Source organism: Molothrus ater, chromosome 6 (genome assembly GCF_012460135.2).
Source record: "Molothrus ater isolate BHLD 08-10-18 breed brown headed cowbird chromosome 6, BPBGC_Mater_1.1, whole genome shotgun sequence".
NCBI lineage: Eukaryota > Metazoa > Chordata > Aves > Passeriformes > Icteridae > Molothrus > Molothrus ater.
The window spans coordinates 12,625,106-12,644,268 of record NC_050483.2 but is presented as its reverse complement, the minus strand read 5'-3'; the positions used below and the strand labels follow the sequence as shown (position 1 = coordinate 12,644,268).

The following is a 19,163-nucleotide window of genomic DNA, read 5'->3' as shown; positions in this document are numbered from 1 at the left end:
ATATGAAACAAAACATTGTGCTAGATGGCAGTGATAAGGTATTGTGTGTCTTGGCAGGAAAATAAAATAAAAAATACCTTTGCAAACCATAGTAACAAGTTTTCTCATTCTGTGCCTTTGCTCTGACAAACCACATTGTCATGGGTTTAGAATAAATAAGTCATAAATAAAAATAGGACTAAACCAAAATAAAATTGTACATGTGTTATCATACTGTGTACCTATCACCTTCATCATTGTTCAAAGGTTTTTGGCTCCCATTTATACAAAGCTCTCTTCCATATTTGTGCACAGCAGAAAAGAATCCACGAGTCTGGGCTTTACCAGCTGCTGAAAATCGGAATCCTCCAGCCCATCAGGACTCATAACTGCCAACCTCCTCAGGGCTGCCTAGAAAAACAAAACAGCATCATTGCAATGCAGTTTGGCAAAGGTTTCATTTCAGTTTGGCAAAGCCTTCATTGCAGAAATCCATTATGACCATACCTAAACAACAGCCAGAACTCAAACCTGAACTCTGCAGGTCTATGAGTTCTGCTGCCTGGGTAATCTCTTCTCACTGTCTTCATCTGTCAGATGACTCTTCCCTCATGCAAAGTTATTCAATGGCAATTATTTTGGGGCACTTTACTTTTAGACCTGAGCAGCATGTCTAAGTACAGAGCAAGCCCTCAGACACCAGTGACAATACCTATCAGAGCCTGAAGCAGCTTACGTCTCAAGAATAATATTTTTGCCACATTTTTATCAGAAACATCTTCAGGCAATTACTAAAATATCAGGAGAAGCAGAGTTTCTGAGAGAGGGAGGTAGGAAACGTCTCAAGCAATAGGCATGGATTCAAGGAATGTGCAGCAACAACTTCAGTGAGACAGAAAAATCATAGTCTGGTGTGCTGCCATTGCTCTGTGGTCTCTGCTCTGACCACACAAGATTAACAAGTCTTCCTGGCATGTAGGAAGAATAATCACAGCATTTTCTATGTTCCCATTTATACTTTCTGCATCCTGAATGCGACCTGCTTAAATGAACAAGCTGCAATAACCAAGCATTACTTTCACATTTAAAATAACATTAATATCACAAAGCACTGTCAAATGATATTCTTCAGCCTTCATTCACCAGAGCTTGTTCTCCAGCCCTAGATCACCCATGTCCCCAGAGGCCTCTCACAGAAAGCTTGGTGCAATCATTCAGCTCTGGCATTTGGCTCACAGTGCATGCAGTGCAGGGCCAGCAGATGGGATCTTTCTCCCAAGCAGAGACAGTCTTAAGCTTCTTCTGCCCAGTCTTTGCTGGGCACTGTATTGTCTTGGTGACACAAATAGAAAAAAATGGATTGGAGTGGAAGCAAGAAATATCTTTTCCTCTTTTTGGATGCTTTACATAAGTATTTTCAAATATATGAGTGAGTGCAGATAAAGGGCTGCTACCCCTGTGACTCAAGGCTAATTTCAACAAACATAGAACCATCACAGAATGGAATTTAGGAATTAATGAATCCTTAAATTCCAAAGTGTTCCAAGGAAATTTTTTTGGTGCCCAATAATGTGAGGATGAAGCCATTTTTCCTGATGTGCTTAAATCTTCAATCTGAGGATGAATAATTGACAGTGTACAGGATGATGCTTAAGGGGAAAAGCAGGAGACCCTGACATGAATTTAAAACATTTCTGCAATACTTATGCATTTTGAAATCTAGAGGGATGTTTTTTCCTTAATTTTCCAGTATAAGCATGAAAGGAAGGCTAAAATGTACATACCAGACATGCCACTAAGACAGAATCACTATTATTTCTTTCTGTTGGCGATCTGCAAAGTTTAATCAGGCGAGGAATACCTGAGAGCAACAAAAGAGTGTCAGGAGAAATAATTTAGAAAAACAACTTCTTATTTTGTGATATTTTTTTAGATGCATCATATTTCTCTTTTTTTAGTAGATATGATCTCTAATGCAAAGATGATATGCAAATACTTAAGGGACCTTCCATGGAGCTATGCAGTTCAGAGCAGTCATAATTAATAGTTGTAAAGCATAAACAAATAAATTGGGTTTACTTGCTGCTGCAATTTCAGAGTGGAAATTGTGACCTCCATTTCTTCCCTACCAATCCTCCCACACACCCTTAAAAATTCCTACCCGAAGAACACATTCCCTCCCATTGGATTCATCACATCTGGGCCTGCTGGGGTCCCAGTTTTCTGTGCCCTGACAGATCCTGCATAAAGGAGTGAGGAGGCAGCAGTGTCAGTTGGCACAGCAAGGCACAGCTCTGTGCTGAGTGGATGCTGCACCTCAGGCTCCTCTGGGAAACAAGCCAGAGGTTCATTTAGCTCCATCTCTTCTGTCATCCTCTGGACAGACTCTATAGGGAATATCTCTCACAAAGTTCACCAAGTGAGGCTAAAAATTACAAAGAGCTTCTCCATGACTGGCAGTTGCTCCCTCTTTCAGTGCCATTAAGCAGGGGACACATCCTTACAGCTGAGTTTTACAGCTGCCTCTGCCACCTCGGGATCCCGGCTGAGCCGTGCCAGGGTCACCGCAGATTTCTGCTGGACTCGCTCACAAGCTGCAGCTTCTGCTGGGTTTCCAGAGGAGGATTTCTCAAAGAGCATCTCCATTAAAAGCTGAACACCTGAAAGAATACAAGGGCTATCATTATCCACTCTCCATCAAAAATCTCAGTGCAAAAAAGTAAAGGGGAAAGGAAAGCTGGGCTAAAACAGACCAGCCACTGCCCAAAAAGGGAGAATGGAGAATACATAAATGAAGGCTGCAATTTTTACTTCAGCACCCAGGCACATCTGATCTATGCATAAGTTTGTCTTCACTAGGAAGCTACAGAACTTCTGGAACTAAAAAATGCTCTAACTCTTCCCTCCTCTAAAAGTTGGAATCTTAAATTTCACTAATTTATTTCAGTCAACCAAATGTAATTCCTTATTTGCTTCTAAATTAACCTGAAGGCAATCACTAACTGAAAAACCTGTAGTGACATATTTCAGGTCACTAAATGAAGTTTCACTCTCAATTCAAGTAATTAGTTTTTTGTTTACTTACATATTTTTAAGCAAGCCTTTAAAAGTTTCCTTCTCAAACTGTTTAAGGCTATTTTAGAATGAGGAATCCTTTAATAAAGGAAATTATTAAATTCTGTTTCTTGAATTTACTGTATAACACTTCACTCCAGAAAAGACAATGTTATCCCTGTCAAAGTGGCTTCATTAACTTATTATTGCCTGTAGAAGTTGATATTCTTCTTGTAGCACCACAAAAAAAAGAAGATGATTTCTCTTTTCTAGATTATTTTAAGTGTAAAGACAATTATGTGCTATTAGACTCCATATGCTATTAGGCATTCAGATTACATCAGGTAGCATCAGAGGATTTTAACTGTTAGAACATTTGCATAAATAATTCAGAGAATTATCATCAGAACCATGCAGCTAGATAATAATCAATCAACATACAAAAAAGTCAGAGTTGAGAAGAAAGTACCTAAATTCTCCAGCATTCGAAGACCATTCTCAAAATGTGGCCTCTGACTAGCACCTGCTTATTATAACATGAGACAGACACAAAAAACATTTTACACACAGGATGAGTGCCAACCCCCCTCAAAAGCCAGGGGGCAAATGCTTCTTGTGAAATTCCATGGCAAAGTGTGTGCACAAATTTTACTTGCTGTCATTGTCCCTGACAATCCACTGCAGTACTCAGCATGAGTTAGGCCTACTTGACCTAGCAAAGCAAGATATGTGAATTTTCACTGTAATTTAATGTTTCCCAACAAAACCAAAAAAAAAAAATCACCCATCTTACTCTATTGCTTGGCCTTGAATTTGCTGGTAGGTGTACTAATAAGGCATTTGCATCTTACCACAATATTACCTGTATTACCACAATACAGGTTGCTGAAACACTTTTTACTTTTTTACTGCTTTCCTTTGCATCTAGGAGTAAGTCACACACACAGAACACCAACAATGTGGTCACAAATGCAAAGTTTCCTTAAACAGTGGCATTTTATTTTGTTTGTGTGGAACCAACCCTAGGACTCATTTTGCACCCTGCAGCAATGTGCAATATGCAGCAGAGACAGGATGTAAAATGAAGCTTTATTAGTGAAGCCTTTCTCCTCTACCTTGTAAGTACTACATTCTCATCTACTCTCACTCTCCAGAAAGAAATAAAAACTATAATTCAGCTAAAATACATACCATTTCCTTGAATGATTTCTGAAGCACACTGGTCCAACACAGACATGTTTGCCAATATTGTTACCACCTGTTGTTAAAAAGAGAAGGAAATATGAAGTCCAGTCCTACAATTCAGTAATATTAAATATCATTGTAGTTCATAAAATAAATATGGCAGAAATAAGGCAACTTGCACTGAATCTGTTCAGGTGAAATGCTAAGAAATCCTTGAAAGAGATTTGGAGTTTTGAGCTTTGATTCAAGGGGATATTTAAGGAATATTTTCCAGTTTTGTTGAAGTCAAGAATTTTCTGCATGTCAAGGCACTGTCTCAAAAGTAACTGGACTTAAAATTCTGTTCATACCTTTCTAGAGGTAAAAACCATGGTTAGGCTTTGTACCAACACGTTCTCTGTTAGTATATGTGGCACAAGCCCATTCTGAGATCTTGATTTACAGAATTTCTTGTACCAAATAGCTTTAACTGTTTTTGAGACTAGGTGTAAGTCAACTTGCTTAAAGTGATGCAGCAAGCCACTGACAGAGCCTGCACCCTGTGGTGCTGTTGGCTTTCAGTCAGCCATTCCCTCATTGATGTCACATGCTTTCTCACACATCCTGAAAGACATTCTTCTCAGCCCTTCAAATACTTTGCTTTTTGCATGCAGATGCATCCCAATATTAACAGCATATGTGAGAGACCAAATAATAAATGCTAGAGATCTTCAGAATGCAAAACAGAAATAATATTCTTTCTTAAGAGGTTTTAAACTTTCTCTAATCTAATTCAGGAAAACTGACCAGCCTCAAAAATAATGGTCAGTTTTGGAATTGGTTATCAGCTTTTAACAGTACAGTGTCACTTCAGAAACCAGCAAACTTCTTAGATGTAAGGAGGCATGAGATCAAATCACCATTCTGATCTCACTTTGCCATTTTAAAAACAAGGATGACTCATTTCCAATGCTGTGACATAAAGGTCTTCCACTTTTGAAGGTGGTGTTACAGTGTCATCTCCCTGAATAAATATACTTACTTAGCATGCAAATGAGTTGCTGAAACTCTACAGAGTGACAGGTAGAAATATGGTAACTCAGTGTATGTCTATGTATTTATTCCATATTAATTATTAACTGTGTTGCAGGCAGAGTGTATATGTTTTCTCATTCTAAATTATATCCCGTTAATGAAAATTGCTTCCTCCGTGCAGAGTCTGTACCCCATGTGGCTCTCTAAGCCACAGATGAAGAATTCAATTAACCACAATTTGAATACATGCCAATTATTCCACTGCTTCAAGTTATTTTGTCTAATAAGTATTTTCATACATAAAAATAGTTTGTGTGCATCTTTTGACACCAAAAAATTATTTGAGGTTATAGCTATACTTCCTTTGTGTTGATTATGTGGCCCCCATATTTTGCAATATTTATGGACTAGCTTAGAGGGTTTATTTGTAACATTCTCCAGAGGGGTGTAAAAAAGATCCTTATGATCAATGACCATCAAGTTCTACCTAGTATTATCTTCTAAAATCTTAGTAGGACTCAAAAGGTAGTTAAGCCATAGATTAGCTCATTCCATATAGATAACCCTTTTTTTTCTCAAGAAAATCTATTTTCCTGTGATGTAAACATCGTAACAAAATAGGATAATGTAAAAATATAATAGGCAAGCAGAATAAAGAGTTGACTTTAAATGCTCTATTTCCCCTACATTTTCCTCTTTTAAAGTTCATGCAACTTACATGAAAATTTCCTCGTTAACACAAACCAAAGTTCAAGGAAGTTTCCTATTAAGGATGAACTCTCTAGAGGAAAACACAAACAAATGTAGACTCAATTTCCTTCAGAAAGTAACACTTCTGTGAGCACTGGTATTAATGACGTCTCATCTCTTTTGCATTTATACTTGATCAAAAAACATAAATAGATGTTTGCCAGAAGGTTCTCTCCCACTGTAGATTTTTTTTTTCTTTTTGTATACAGAAGCTTATACTGCAGTCTTTATCTTTGCTTCTCTTCCCATTATCTGGCTCCAAATTCCATGAAGCCTTAGGCAGTCTCAAAAATAGCTATGAAGTCCTGTTGAATCAGCAGACCAGTTCAGATGTTATGGTGAGACATGGAGCACAAAAACAGATACAGATAAAAGTGACTGCCTGAGCCTCATTTCAGACTTGAAAATTATTGGAAAAGAATACATACCAAAACCTCTTTCAGAACTGAAATTACTTTGAAATAATTGTAAGGCTTGAAGATGTTTAACATGGATTCTCTACTGTTCAACTGCAATTTTTAGTATCAATTTCATTAATTGCTCAAATAATTGATCCTTTAAAAGAGCACATTCTGTGATTACAAAGCACTGGGATCTGACACAATTTATGATTCTTGCAATTATTTTGGATTCCTAAGCCATGCAATGAACTTGTGGTCAACTCAAAGTGTAAGAAAGAAGACATCCTGAAGACAGGATGCATGAGCTCTGGTCATCTGTCATTGCCTCCCTACCATGGAGAAGGAAAGTGCTGAAGCCACACACCAATTCTTGACCTGTGGGATTTGTAGATGTGCTATGAAGCAAGTTTTGTCAGGGAACCCAGCATAATTCTCTTCCCCAGCACCTGTATCTCTGCTAAGCAGATCTGCTTTGGAGGTGGATCTTGACCTATGCATTTCCAATATCTGTATTTTAGCAGTGCTCTCCAATAGACTGACACAGGCTGGCCCACACTCCTTTCTCTGATCTCCAAATCCATCAAGAATTGCAGCTGCCTCTCTCTGCTAAACCTGGTGGCTGCAGTTTGTGAACTGGCAGCCCTAAATCCACTGTACTAATGAAGACCACAGAAAAATAGACTTGATCAACAAATAATCAGCATAGAAACTTAGAACAGCTTGGGTTGGAAGGGACCTTGTGGATCATCTAATGCCCATCCCTGTTATAGGTAGTGACACTTCCCACTTGACCAAGTTTCTCAGAGCTCCATCCAGCCTGGCATCCCTGGACACTTCCAGGGATGGGACATCCTCAGCTTCTCTTGGCAACCTGCTCCTGTGCCTCACCACCCTCACAGCAAAGAATTTCTCCCTGATATCTAATCTAACCCAAACCTACTCTTGTTCCATTTGAAGCCATTCCCCTTGTCCTGTAACTACATGCCCTTGTAAAAAGTCCTTCTCCACCTTCCCTGTTGGCTCCCTCGGGTCCTGGAAGCCCTATGACATTTGTTTGCCATCAGAAGGGAGCTGGATGGATGATTCAGGTCAGTGTCACGAGTAGCACTGCTAAAAACAACCAGAGGAACAGACCTGCAGGGCTCCTCCTGTGCTCAACACCTGCCTGCTTGCCTGTGCTCTGCACACCTGACCCACGGGGCACCAAGACACAGGGCAAGGCAGAACGTCAGCAAAGGAATTCTCAGCTAAAGCTCATGCCTTAGCACCTTCTGAAAGGGACACCAGCTTAGCAAAATAGCAACATGCAGAGATTTCACTGGGAGTAGTTAGATTTTTCACAAGAGTGAGAGATTAAGCAGTGAAAACTGAACTTAAAAACTTTAAATTTTTAAGTTAATTTTTAATTTATAAATTAAAATTGAACTTAAAAACTTCAGAACTTTAAAAAGCACATCCAAAATCAAGAAGCTTTGAAGGTTCATCTGTAAATGGTTTGTTGGTGAGCTGAGTACACAGGGATATTTGAGGGCCCCTTAGGACCCATGTAAAACTTCCCTGTTTAAAAAATAAAATTAAAAGATAATAGTGTTATTTTATATTTTTCAAATGGCAATAGAGCATCATCTTCTTAGTCCTGAAATTTCCTTGGAAATTAATCTGAAATCCAATTAAAAATCTCCAATTTTGCAAGAAAAATAAGTAAAGAGATATTAAACACAGATACAGCTCTAGTGACAATAGCAGATATTATTATAAAATTGGCAGTGTTTATTTTTTTTTGTTATTCTATATTTCATAATTTAAAATTTGTTTCTATTCCCACATAATTTCCTTCCACTCCCTCAGACTTTCACACATATTGAATTTATGAGTGGTGAACCTTCCTTTTAAGTTCTGTAGTCTGCTTTGCCCTGAACTGTAGGAATTTCAGTTGTCAAGAGCAATTCAAATTTGAGAAACCATGGTTGATTAAGAACCTTTAAAATAATTTTCTTCAAACAACAGTCACCTTGGAATTTTTTTTGGTTAAAATATGAAATTAATAATACTATAATAAAACTTTCCTAAACAACTAATGGTGACTAATGCTCATCAACCACTGTACAAAGGTACTAAATCTTTGCTGCAAAAGTAAAAACTAGATACAAATGCTTTGCTATAAAATAAGATACACTGGGAGTGTAAATCTGTAGTTATCAAAGAGATTTAAACTTAAAGAACACCTAAGAACAGAAGGCTTCTCTGAAAACTTTCCCTTAGTGAGAGATTTAAAAAAGGTTTTCTCTTTATTGTAAAACCAACTACTAAGGAAGAAAGATGCACATATTGGCCCTTTAGGAGGCTAAAATTTTCCATAACTGAGGGTCCCTTACCTCATTTGTGGGAGGGGGAAGTGTCTGCAGATGTGGAAGGTGTGGTGCTAATATACCTTTATTGATAATAAAGGCACACTGCTCAGGAGGCTTTTAGCAACAGTCCCAACATCAAAAGAAAGACACAAGCTCAAAATAAGAATTAGCAAGTAATTTAATAGAGTGGCAAAGTAGATCAATACAGAACTGCTAATTCTCTTAGTTAATTACTCCTTTAAGGCTGATTCATCGCTAAGTAATATTAATTTTTGGACATATTATAAGAGCATTTTGTAATTCATTCAAATAAATGAGACAAGCATAAATCATAGTGTGTCTGCAAAGTTCCAGATAGTCATCTTCAGAAACAAAGTGGCACCTGAATACTACTCAGAAGCAAAATAGTCTCTGTGTCTGAAGGTAAGTTAAAATCATCTCAACATCACAATTCAAGATCCATCCACAGGGAGACAGCAAAAGAGTGCATTTAGGAGGCATCAAGAACAGGCATTACAGCAAGTTGAGGTAGAAAAAGCCTTTCAAGATATTATCTATCAGGAGGAAAAACTTCAGTGAGAAATCTCTGGATATTCTCTCTGGGACATTATAATGCTTGAAAATAGAAAATAACTCCAATGGTTTCTGATAGCCATTTTTGTGATTGGGAACTTAGTTTTTCTTCCTGAAAACAGACAACAAATACAGCCAGATGAGCAGAAGAAGCTAATATCCCCCAAAAATAATAACAGTGGTTGGAGACAGGATCTGCTTGCAAAGTCTAGGTTTATTCTGAGACTGTGCCAGGGAAATGTATTTTTGGCATGCTGAGGCAGAGCAACAGAGACTAAAGCTGTAGGAAACTTACATTTTGGAATGAAGGAAGTCTTTACTACATTTTTATTTACGTTACTTCCTACTGCTGACTAATGCAGATAAGGAGTAGGCAGAATAGCCAGGTTCTCACATTATTGTTTTAAAGAAGCACATAGGACATGCACCCTGTATGGGTCACATTGTGAAAATACACATCCCATAAACCAGGGCATAGAACTAACAATGACTGAGCTGGTGGCCACACTTTTGTGTCTTTCAGGTTAAAACCTGGGGGGGAAAGAATCTCTCAGACTTCCTTCAAGGCATTGAAAAGCTTCTCGTGTTTTTCAAACAGCTAAAGGCACCTAAGAGATCTGATCTCCCCAGAGCAGAGCACAAATGAGCCTTTCAACACAAATTAGTTTTTCAACTGAGCTGAGATTTTATTCTTCCAACTGAACCCCTTGCTTTGCAAGTGGGGGCACACTGTCTTATCCTGCACAGAATCTAAAACATGAGAGGCAGAATTGTAACTAAGCAGGAATTTTGTCCCAAAAATCTTAGCTTTTAAGATAGATAGTCAGTTTTGGACCCCTAAAATATAACAATCTGTAACATTGACCATATAATGCCACTCAGTACTCTTATTTATTTATGCTGGTCACGTTGCATGAAAAGACAGAGATAAGCAGTTAAACAGAAAAACAAAAGACATCAGGAAAATTATTACAATCTTACATAGGAAACTAACTGGAATATCATTAATATAATGGTGTGGTTAAAATTCAGATAGTCAAGTGACTTTGGCCTAATTTTCATTTTTGCATCTGTTACCAGCAGTCATGTTTCTTTCTTGATTTCTTAAGCTTTTTAAAATAACTTAAGTTTTTTAATTTACCAGTTCTCTTTATAGCTATATTAGTTGAAATCATGTTTTCTCAGTGTGATTTAGTCAATACTGGAAAGGATCCTACAGTTTTAATGTACAGTTTACCATCCACAGAGCACAGTCAGGCCTCTCAGAGGGAAGGGAATTCCAACCACATGTCTAGTGATCATGGTCTTAATGTCAGAGCTGGATATTAACAGAGACCTGTGCAAGAAAACAGGGCAGATACCCTTTTATGAACTTGTCCACATGTAAAGGCTTTGTTAATAAACTCCCCAGTATTCAAGAAATTTAGACTGAGAAGTAGTACTGCAAGTTTCTTTCATACAGACAGGGATTTTCAAAGGAAATCTAAAAGAACTGTCAACAGTCTTCTCATTAAAAACATTATTCTCAAGGTCTTTCACTAGGAATTCAGCAACATTTAGAAATCAAAACTTCTTTATATTATAGAAACATCTGTCTCTAATCTCCTTTTGACACTACAATCTTCATTTAAGGGGGGGAGAAGTGAGGAAGGACAGTAAAAATAAACAGAATTGCCTGATAAGGAACAAAAGGTGAAGAGCAGAGAAAAGAATGTGGAACCTAGAGGAAGAAGACTTAAAATCTTAAATGACATGGAAAATCTCAGTGTCTAAACCAGCAGCATCTCCCAAATACCAAGGAACAGGAAAGAATTTATTAGGGAAAAAAAAAATCAGCAATCATTTCCAATTTTTATTCCAGCTTAAGAGCCTTTCTCCACCTCAAACAGTTTTGAAACATAACTCACTGATTTTAGACCTAGGAATAACCACTTTAAAATGGATGTGTTCACTGCACATTAATTCTTTGTCTGCCTGAGTAAGAGAAGCTCAGAAGGTGTTAGGCTATACCTCCACAGCTTCACAGGTAAGGTGAGAATACTAACAACACTGAAGAGACAAGTGGGAATGCAGAGAGAAAAATTGTATTATACATAAACATACTGTGCCCAAACATACATATTTCATATTTTTCTATGTAGAGTCTAAGATGATGGTTAAAGCCAAGAAGATCCTGGATGATAAGGGGTTTAGTTAAACCCCTCTTTTGACAGATCTCAAACTCCATTAAGACTGCATACACTAACACTGCTTAGTGTTATGAATTTAGGCATAAACCCTTCTGAAAGGATATTTTGATGGTTTTTTGAAGTAAAAATCTGCTCTTCAGAGAACAACTATCTGCAGAAAGAAACAGAACATGGGACATTCATATCCATTTTGACCCAAAATTGGGGAATACGGAGTCTGGAAAATAATAACTGTTATTATACGATGTATTTTGTTACAAAACTAAGGAATCTCAGTATAATGTTGCTGGCTACAGAAACAGTCACATGCTTCTGTAAAATGGGCAATGATAATCTTGTTTATCAGTAAGTCCAGTTCTCAGTTCCAGATTTCTTTCCTGACCTAATCTAACACTGCCTGGGAAATGAAAGAAGAAGGAGGTTGGTTTTTGGATAGCAAAGACAGAAAAGGTTTGGTTTTTTTTAGTTTAAGTTTTTTAAAATGTTTTTTTTGTCATCTGGACAAAAAAAAACTTTCCAGAAGTCAAAAGACAGAACAATTTTAAAGGTGCTTGAGCAGTAAAATATTTTTTGCAGCCAGTGCACAATCTATATCCAAATCCTGGGCAGAATGTTATTTATTTGTACCATCACAGAAGGTGATAATTAATAATAATTTTATGTCCTGCATAGAAGGGCATGGTTTGAATTTAAGATGAGATAAAATGGCACAAAGGAAAATAAATTTCAATGTTCCTTTGCACCATTTCAGCTGTCTTCCTCCCAGGTTTGGTTTACAGTAAAGCACACTTCAGTCTAGCAGAATATAATTTTCTTAAATTAGCATTAATACTAAAGTAGTAATATACTTAGAAGTATTAGGTAGTTTTCTATAAGTAGTTGCACTACTTAAATATTTGTATGAAAAACAGAGCATTTGAGTTTGAAGGGTCTTTTATACAATTTTCTAATATTCAGACCACATTTTGTATCAGCTATGTAACTTCTTACTTTGTTTAATCATTTCAACATTTAGTATAACTTATTTCCAAATTATCTTTTTTACTGACCAGGATGACTTGGTCATTCAGAATGGGCATCAGTGAATGAAAATATATTTCACAGTGGTTCCATAATCCAAAATAAAATCTTGAATCAAAAAATTTTCAAGCCTATGCATCTTTAATGCACATCTCCCTAGGCAAATTTCTACTGCCTGGGACATAATACTATATATTCTAGGAAAAGATTCCAACTACATTACTTACCTAAAAGGATTTCCTGTCAAAAGCCAAAAATCACAGTTTATGATACCATTATAAAATATAGTATTGTAGTGCTGTTTTTCTTTTCAGCTGAGTGTATTTTCCTCGTTGCAGTGATAGACACAGAGCAAATTAAAAGGCAAAATATTCCATGAGACTGCTGTAATTGGCAGGCACCATCCCCACCCCCAAATACAAGACTGAAGCAAGGGGAACAATTCACTCAAACACATTTGTTCAGGAATTGGAAGGAAGACTTCTCTCAAGTTTTGGCATTACCAAAACTGCTTGACTGGCAGCTCTTAAAGACAAGATGAGCAGTGCTCAGATTCCACCTGGACATTCAGTGCTCAGTAAAAACCTCAAGGGAGGATTTTATAGCTCCCATTGCTGCAGGAGCCAAGGAGGCAGCTCAGAATCTCCCTGCAGCACAACTCAGAGAACACCACCCTTGCTGCTCTAGTTCCTTGTTCTGAGAAGGAAGGTGAGGTGTCTGGGGGATGAGATCTCAGCTCTTGGAAGGAAGCCATTCAGTTTGCTGTTCATCTAGCTAGTGAGATGAACTTACAGCTCACAAGCTGCAAAAGGCCTGGAACGAGCCTGTCACCTAAAAAAATTCATACCTATTTCTTTCAAGATCTACCTTCCTCAAAAAAAGAAGGGGCTTGCTCTGCTACCCACAGAGCAAACTGCAAACTCACAGCTGACAGCAGAATCCAGATGAGGACACTAAAAAATAGGGAAATCAAAACTATAAGAGCATACAGGAAGAATTTTTAAAAAAGACTGAGAGGATTGTACATATGTAATAGTACACAGCCATGACAACACCACAACTGATGTCTCTGACTTTGCCCAAAGAGCACTACAGTAATTATGGCTTAATTCCATCTTTTTATACATAGACCTGAGCTGAAAAACTACTAAGTGCTATTAGTAGAAGCTAAAGCAGCCCCAGTAATCCCTCTAGAATACCAATAATCAGTTTCTAGGGTCCTCTGTGCCTCGATTTCCAAGGCCTGGCTGCGGGTTAAGGATGAGCAAAGCCTTCTATGGCAGTGCAGATCCTAAATCTATCATAAGTCATCTTTTGTAATCTAAATCTACCATAAGTCATCTTTTGGCTCCTTCAGAGCTGTGAAAGGGAAGGTTGTGAGGCCTGAATGGTGGACTTCTAATTACAGTCACAAAGTCTCATGGACAGAAGTAGGTTAAGTTTGCTTAGTACCAGCCTCCATCCCTCAGTAGCCACTACTGAACCCTCAGGCCTCATTCACATCACTGCTGAGGCAAAATTAATCACTGAGATGCCAAATAAGCAATGCCTCTGCACCACCCCAATGCACTGGAGTGCCTGAGAGGAGCAAAAGAATTCCCCCTGATTTCGTCTGTGCATTAGCATAGACCTTTAGTATTCTGTGTCCCTTTACCAAAAAAAATTTTAAAATACTGGTGAGAAGGAAAGAGAAAGGCAAAAGCACATTAGCAGTATTTGCCAATAGAAATTTGCAAACCATCTACCAGGCAGACAGGACTTGGTCCAAAGCCCACCGACGTCAATGGGCTGGGGATCAGGTCTTTATTCAGCTTTTGGATCTAATTCCTCTTTGAACTGACAACTGTATATTTAGGCTCTATATTTATCTTTGCCTCAAAACTCTGTCCAGTCAAGTTTTGAATTCTACAAAGACAGAAATCCCATAACCTCTCTGGATCTCTGTGTCACTGGCCTAATTCATGATGAAAAACAATAAATTCTGCTATCTTAGATATATGGAACTCAACTTCTTTTTTTTTTTTTTTTACTCTTTGAAAATCACATTAAAGCTGTCATATTTTATAATTCTCATTTTAAAAAAATTAAAAAACGACCAAAACCAAAGAAGGAACTGAAGCAGATAAAGAGGCAATACAATGAAAAGAACCAAGAAGGGATTGGCTATGTCAAAATAGACACAGTGCTGAAACCTTTTGGCTTTTACACAAATGTGACAGAGAAATTCCTCACCTGATCCCTGGAATATGGAGTATCCACTATGTGTCTGTCTGAGCACGCTGCTAGGAGAATCTTCATTGCATTTAACTGGAGCAATATTTCACAAGCCATGGTATCAAAGAAAGTGATATTGGCAAGAGCTGCTGAAGCCAGCAGGAAAACTTCACCTGATGAGGCTTCTTGGCACAGTTCTAGGAATGCAGAAAATAAGCTGAATAAAAGTCATTCCTTCAATGCAGCTGTTTAAGGCAATATTTAAGCATCTGCAGCTTGCAATAATGATCTGATTAGCCAATATCAAGTTCATAAACATGGAGATTAAAAAAAGGAAACAAAAATATAAACTTAATTTTTTTCAGTTATGTAACATCACAGAGGGGTTTAGGGTGGAAAAGACTTCTAAGATCATCAGCTCCAACCAAACCCATCTCTGCCAAGTCCATCACTAAACCGTGGGCCCAAGTGCCACATCCACACAGCTTTTAAATACCTCCAGGGATGGCGACTCAACCACTTCCCCAGGCAGAGTGCTCCAGCATTTAACAGCTCTCTCCATGAAATATTTTTTTCCTAATATCCAATCTAAAACTCCCCTGGCACAACTTGAGGCCATTTACTCTTGTTCTATCACCTGTTATTTGGAGGAGACCAACATCCACCTCACCAGAACCCCTGATGAACGATATACTCTACCTAGTATACCGTTCCACTGGGAATATTTCACTGCATGTTGTTCAAAATAAAGCTTGATATAACGAAATAAAATCAAATACAGGAGGCAGAAAGCTAAAAGTAAATTACCCATATGAGAATAATTCTATCCTCTTCTTTAGAACAAGGTACATGTTGCTTATCTCTAAATCTAATTCTCTGTAGTTGAAAATAATCCTGCATATTTTTCAACTTCAATAAGTGCTGAAGCGACAGCTACCTTTTAATCCCTTGTACATATGTACTTTAACTAAGATGTGAATCACCTGGTAATGGGATTTCTGCATGGTTTAAAATTAAACCTATTACAGTAATTCAATTACTGAGTTATAAATATTACAAGGAAAGTGGTGTGTGATTACCAAAACGGCTCTTGCAAAATTATACATGTTCTATTTTTAACACTTACATTTCTTGGGCAGAATATGTATAGCTAAAATTCCTATGGAACTTAAGGAGCAACAACTGAGGAATGATCCACCAGCTAATACATTCTGGATAAACTGTTCAGATTGGCCCTTGACTGCAGTTCACTAAAATAACCCAGAAAATAATCTGAAACAAATCAGGTCAGATGCTGCTACCTACAACAGAACCAAGCTCAGCACAGGTTAATTCCACCCATTGGATTCCGGGCAGTGTCAGGGCAAAAGCTTCTCCATTTGTTGCTGGACACGAGGAATAAATTGTTCCCTTGATTTCTGCATCATTAGTTCTGTTTTGGCCTACTGAGGAATGCCTAAATACAGCTCAGATAATTCCCAGCCACAGCAGAGTCCTCAAGCACTCATACTACTCTTTTTTTCTTCTTTAAAAAGCAAACGAGCAAACAAACAAAAAAACCCCAACTGTATTCAAATTGAAGTTCTGCAGTTTAACCACTGGGTTCACTAGAAAAAAATTCTAAATGTACTTATCTATTGTACATGAGAAATCAAACCAGAAAATCCAAACAGTACATTCTGACTTGGAGCTCTGGGAAACTGAATTTCTAGACCAGAGAGAAAAGAATGCTTGAATGAAAGCTCCTGGTATTTGAGAGGGAGGGAGCACACTGCCAGAAATAAGAAATTCCTCTCTTTAGAAAACAATGAGAAATGTCATCTTATTTTTCTAAAGTATCCTCACTGACCCAGGTTAAGGAAAGTCTTGCTGCTACCTTTGTCTCACTTTACCATGGATCAGGGACCTAGACAAGAAAGACAGATCTTTCATTTTCTTGTAACAATACCCATAGATTATATCACACTCCACTTTTCCTCTGAATTATCATACAAATGCAGATGTAGCGGTGAGCTTGAGTCCTAGCAAGTTTGGAAAATACAACAGGCATAAGGGCTATCAGCTCTCAATATTCCTCTTTTATAGACAAAAACCAGACAAAAGCATGCTTTGCTGAGTCCTCCCTGGAGGCTCTTAAGATATACTTTCACACAGATACTATTTTTACAAATATGCATAAATTCTATTCACATGAGGCCTGGAGTAAAAAAATATTATGTAATTGCAGAATTCTCTGGTTCAGAATTTAAAATTGTTATTTTATCTGTTAAGGGAAGGATGGTAAACATTATTTAGGGAATATTTTTAACATAAGACTCATACCCTAACCTGTTACTTTAACGGGACTCAGAAGTCCTGTAGAAAACTTACTGACAAGTGCTGTCACAATTTCTTCCATATTTTCCAGGAAGCTGCTGAGATGCTGAGTGAATGTGAGATGTGGAGATGTGATCTGGGCAATTACTGCTGCTGCTTCTGCATGGGTTGCTTCAGAATGGCTGGTATCAGTGAGGATGTCAGCCAGGCACAGTATCCCATCCACCTATGGAGAAACAAGAGGTAGAAGTTAGAAATATTATAGGAAGCACTTTTGCAACCAAAGATGGTTTTCTATTTGTCTTTTCTTGGCAGTGACTAAACCCCTCCATTTATTTTCAAAAATAACTTAAACTTGGTGGCCTTTGTGTCACAGGAAGTTTCAGTTTAGCAACTACAAATGAGTTCAGCATATGAGTTTGTTGTCCTGCCAAAAGTCTTGCGGTTCCTTCTCCCTTAATGTTTTTGTGAAATCAGTTTTGGTCCAACAAAGTCTTCTCTGACAGACATCTAAAGTTAAATATAAATCCAAAAGTAAGCTCTGATAAGCAAATGTTAATTGCTACTATGCCTCATTTGAGTTCTACTACAAGACTCAAACCTCAATGCGCACTAACGTCTAAACAGACAAATTTTTTTTGCCACTTTTCCCTGAAATTGTCACAAAGCCAACAAAGGATCAAGAAGAATACTATTAACATGACTCTGGCCAAGCTGCTCCTGATGAGCTTGCACAGTACTTCTACCAAAGCCAGGTCCAGACATGCATACTTCAAAGGGAAACAGAATAATGAGAGCTGACTTAAGTTTATGCTTTTAGAGTGTTTGAAGTACTCTTACACACTTCAGGCAGATAGATCATATATACACATATTGGTTTAAATTATTGGAGACCCACTGGCACAACAAAAGACAGCAACAGGGCACATCCATTGGACTCATTGTGAGCAACAAAACACAGCAAGGGAGTGTTCTCTGTGCACAGGGGCATCATCTGGGAACTTTCAAATTAAAAGCAATGTGTTTCTCCCCATTTAACATAGCCCTGAATAACTTATCTTGTTGACAAGCAAGTAGTTAGACCATAGGATCATTTAGGATGTGAAAGGCCCCGAAGATCCCTGAGTGCAGCCTACGACTGACCACCTTGTCAAGCAGACATGGCATTCAGTGCTGCTCAGTCATGGTGGCTGCACCACCTCCCCTGGGCAGTACAGTCCAAAGTTTGACAACCCTTTTCACATAGGAATTTTCTTGATGTCCAGCCTGACCCTTCCCTGGTGCGGCTTGAGGCCATTTCACCTTGTCCTGTCACTGGCTGCCTGGGAGAAGAGGCCGAGTCCCACCTTGCTCCATCTTCCTTTCACTGAGTTGTAGAGCGATAAAGTCTCTCCCCTGAGCCTCCTTTTCTCCAGGCTAAACACCCCCAGCCCTGGACAATTTAGAGATACAAGGAGGTGTTAAGAAGGCTTAGTACTGAAATATGCTTCAACACTCAAACAAAAACCCACATTTGTGTTGCACACCCACTCTTGGCTCTGTCAACTCAAAGCTTCCTCACAACATCCATGTTAAGTTCTACCCATTATCTTCAAAAAGGGCATTTAGCAAATCTCTTATTCTCATTTTTGTTATTTATTAATAGGGAATGTTGCGTTATCTTAATTACTTATCCTGCAATGGCCATGAATTAAATTATTTGATAAGTACTGACAGTTACTGTATTTTATGAGAAAAGCTCTCAGGTAGATAGGAATAAAAATCACCCTCTGTAAGATTATTCACTGGGATGGAGTTTTTAATAAGAAATGGACTATATCATTGAAACTCTAATAACATAGACAAATAGAAAAGAAATTATATCTCTATTTTTCCCCAGATCACAAATGGTATTTATTGTAGATGCTCTAGCACTGGCAAAAAGAGAAAGAATAAATTTTCAATGTTGAATTTTTTTCTTGACAAGCTTTCAACATTAATCTACCTACAGCAAAATATTTCCTTCTAGTTATGGCAGAATTCTACAGCTTGAAACAGCAGAGTCACATAATTCACTGGGCTTCAAGGTATATTAATAGATCTCAGTGTCAAGAATTAATCTATGTCCTCACAAGATG

General features: G+C 37.9%; 1 protein-coding gene across 1 annotated transcript in view; it reads right to left on the bottom strand.

The window, feature by feature from the left end:
* Nucleotides 1–208: 208 nt before the first annotated feature.
* The window catches only part of INSC (INSC spindle orientation adaptor protein), an 87,201-nt gene continuing 68,246 nt past the window's right edge, over nucleotides 209–19,163 (bottom strand). The window contains exons 6-11 of the mRNA XM_036384545.1: nucleotides 17,101–17,272; nucleotides 14,749–14,927; nucleotides 4,225–4,291; nucleotides 2,484–2,639; nucleotides 1,764–1,840; nucleotides 209–390 (exon numbers count right to left, since the gene is read on the bottom strand). Coding sequence (XP_036240438.1) covers nucleotides 262–390; nucleotides 1,764–1,840; nucleotides 2,484–2,639; nucleotides 4,225–4,291; nucleotides 14,749–14,927; nucleotides 17,101–17,272 — 780 coding nt within the window. The 3' untranslated portion in view covers nucleotides 209–261. The remainder of the gene's footprint in view (nucleotides 391–1,763; nucleotides 1,841–2,483; nucleotides 2,640–4,224; nucleotides 4,292–14,748; nucleotides 14,928–17,100; nucleotides 17,273–19,163) is intronic.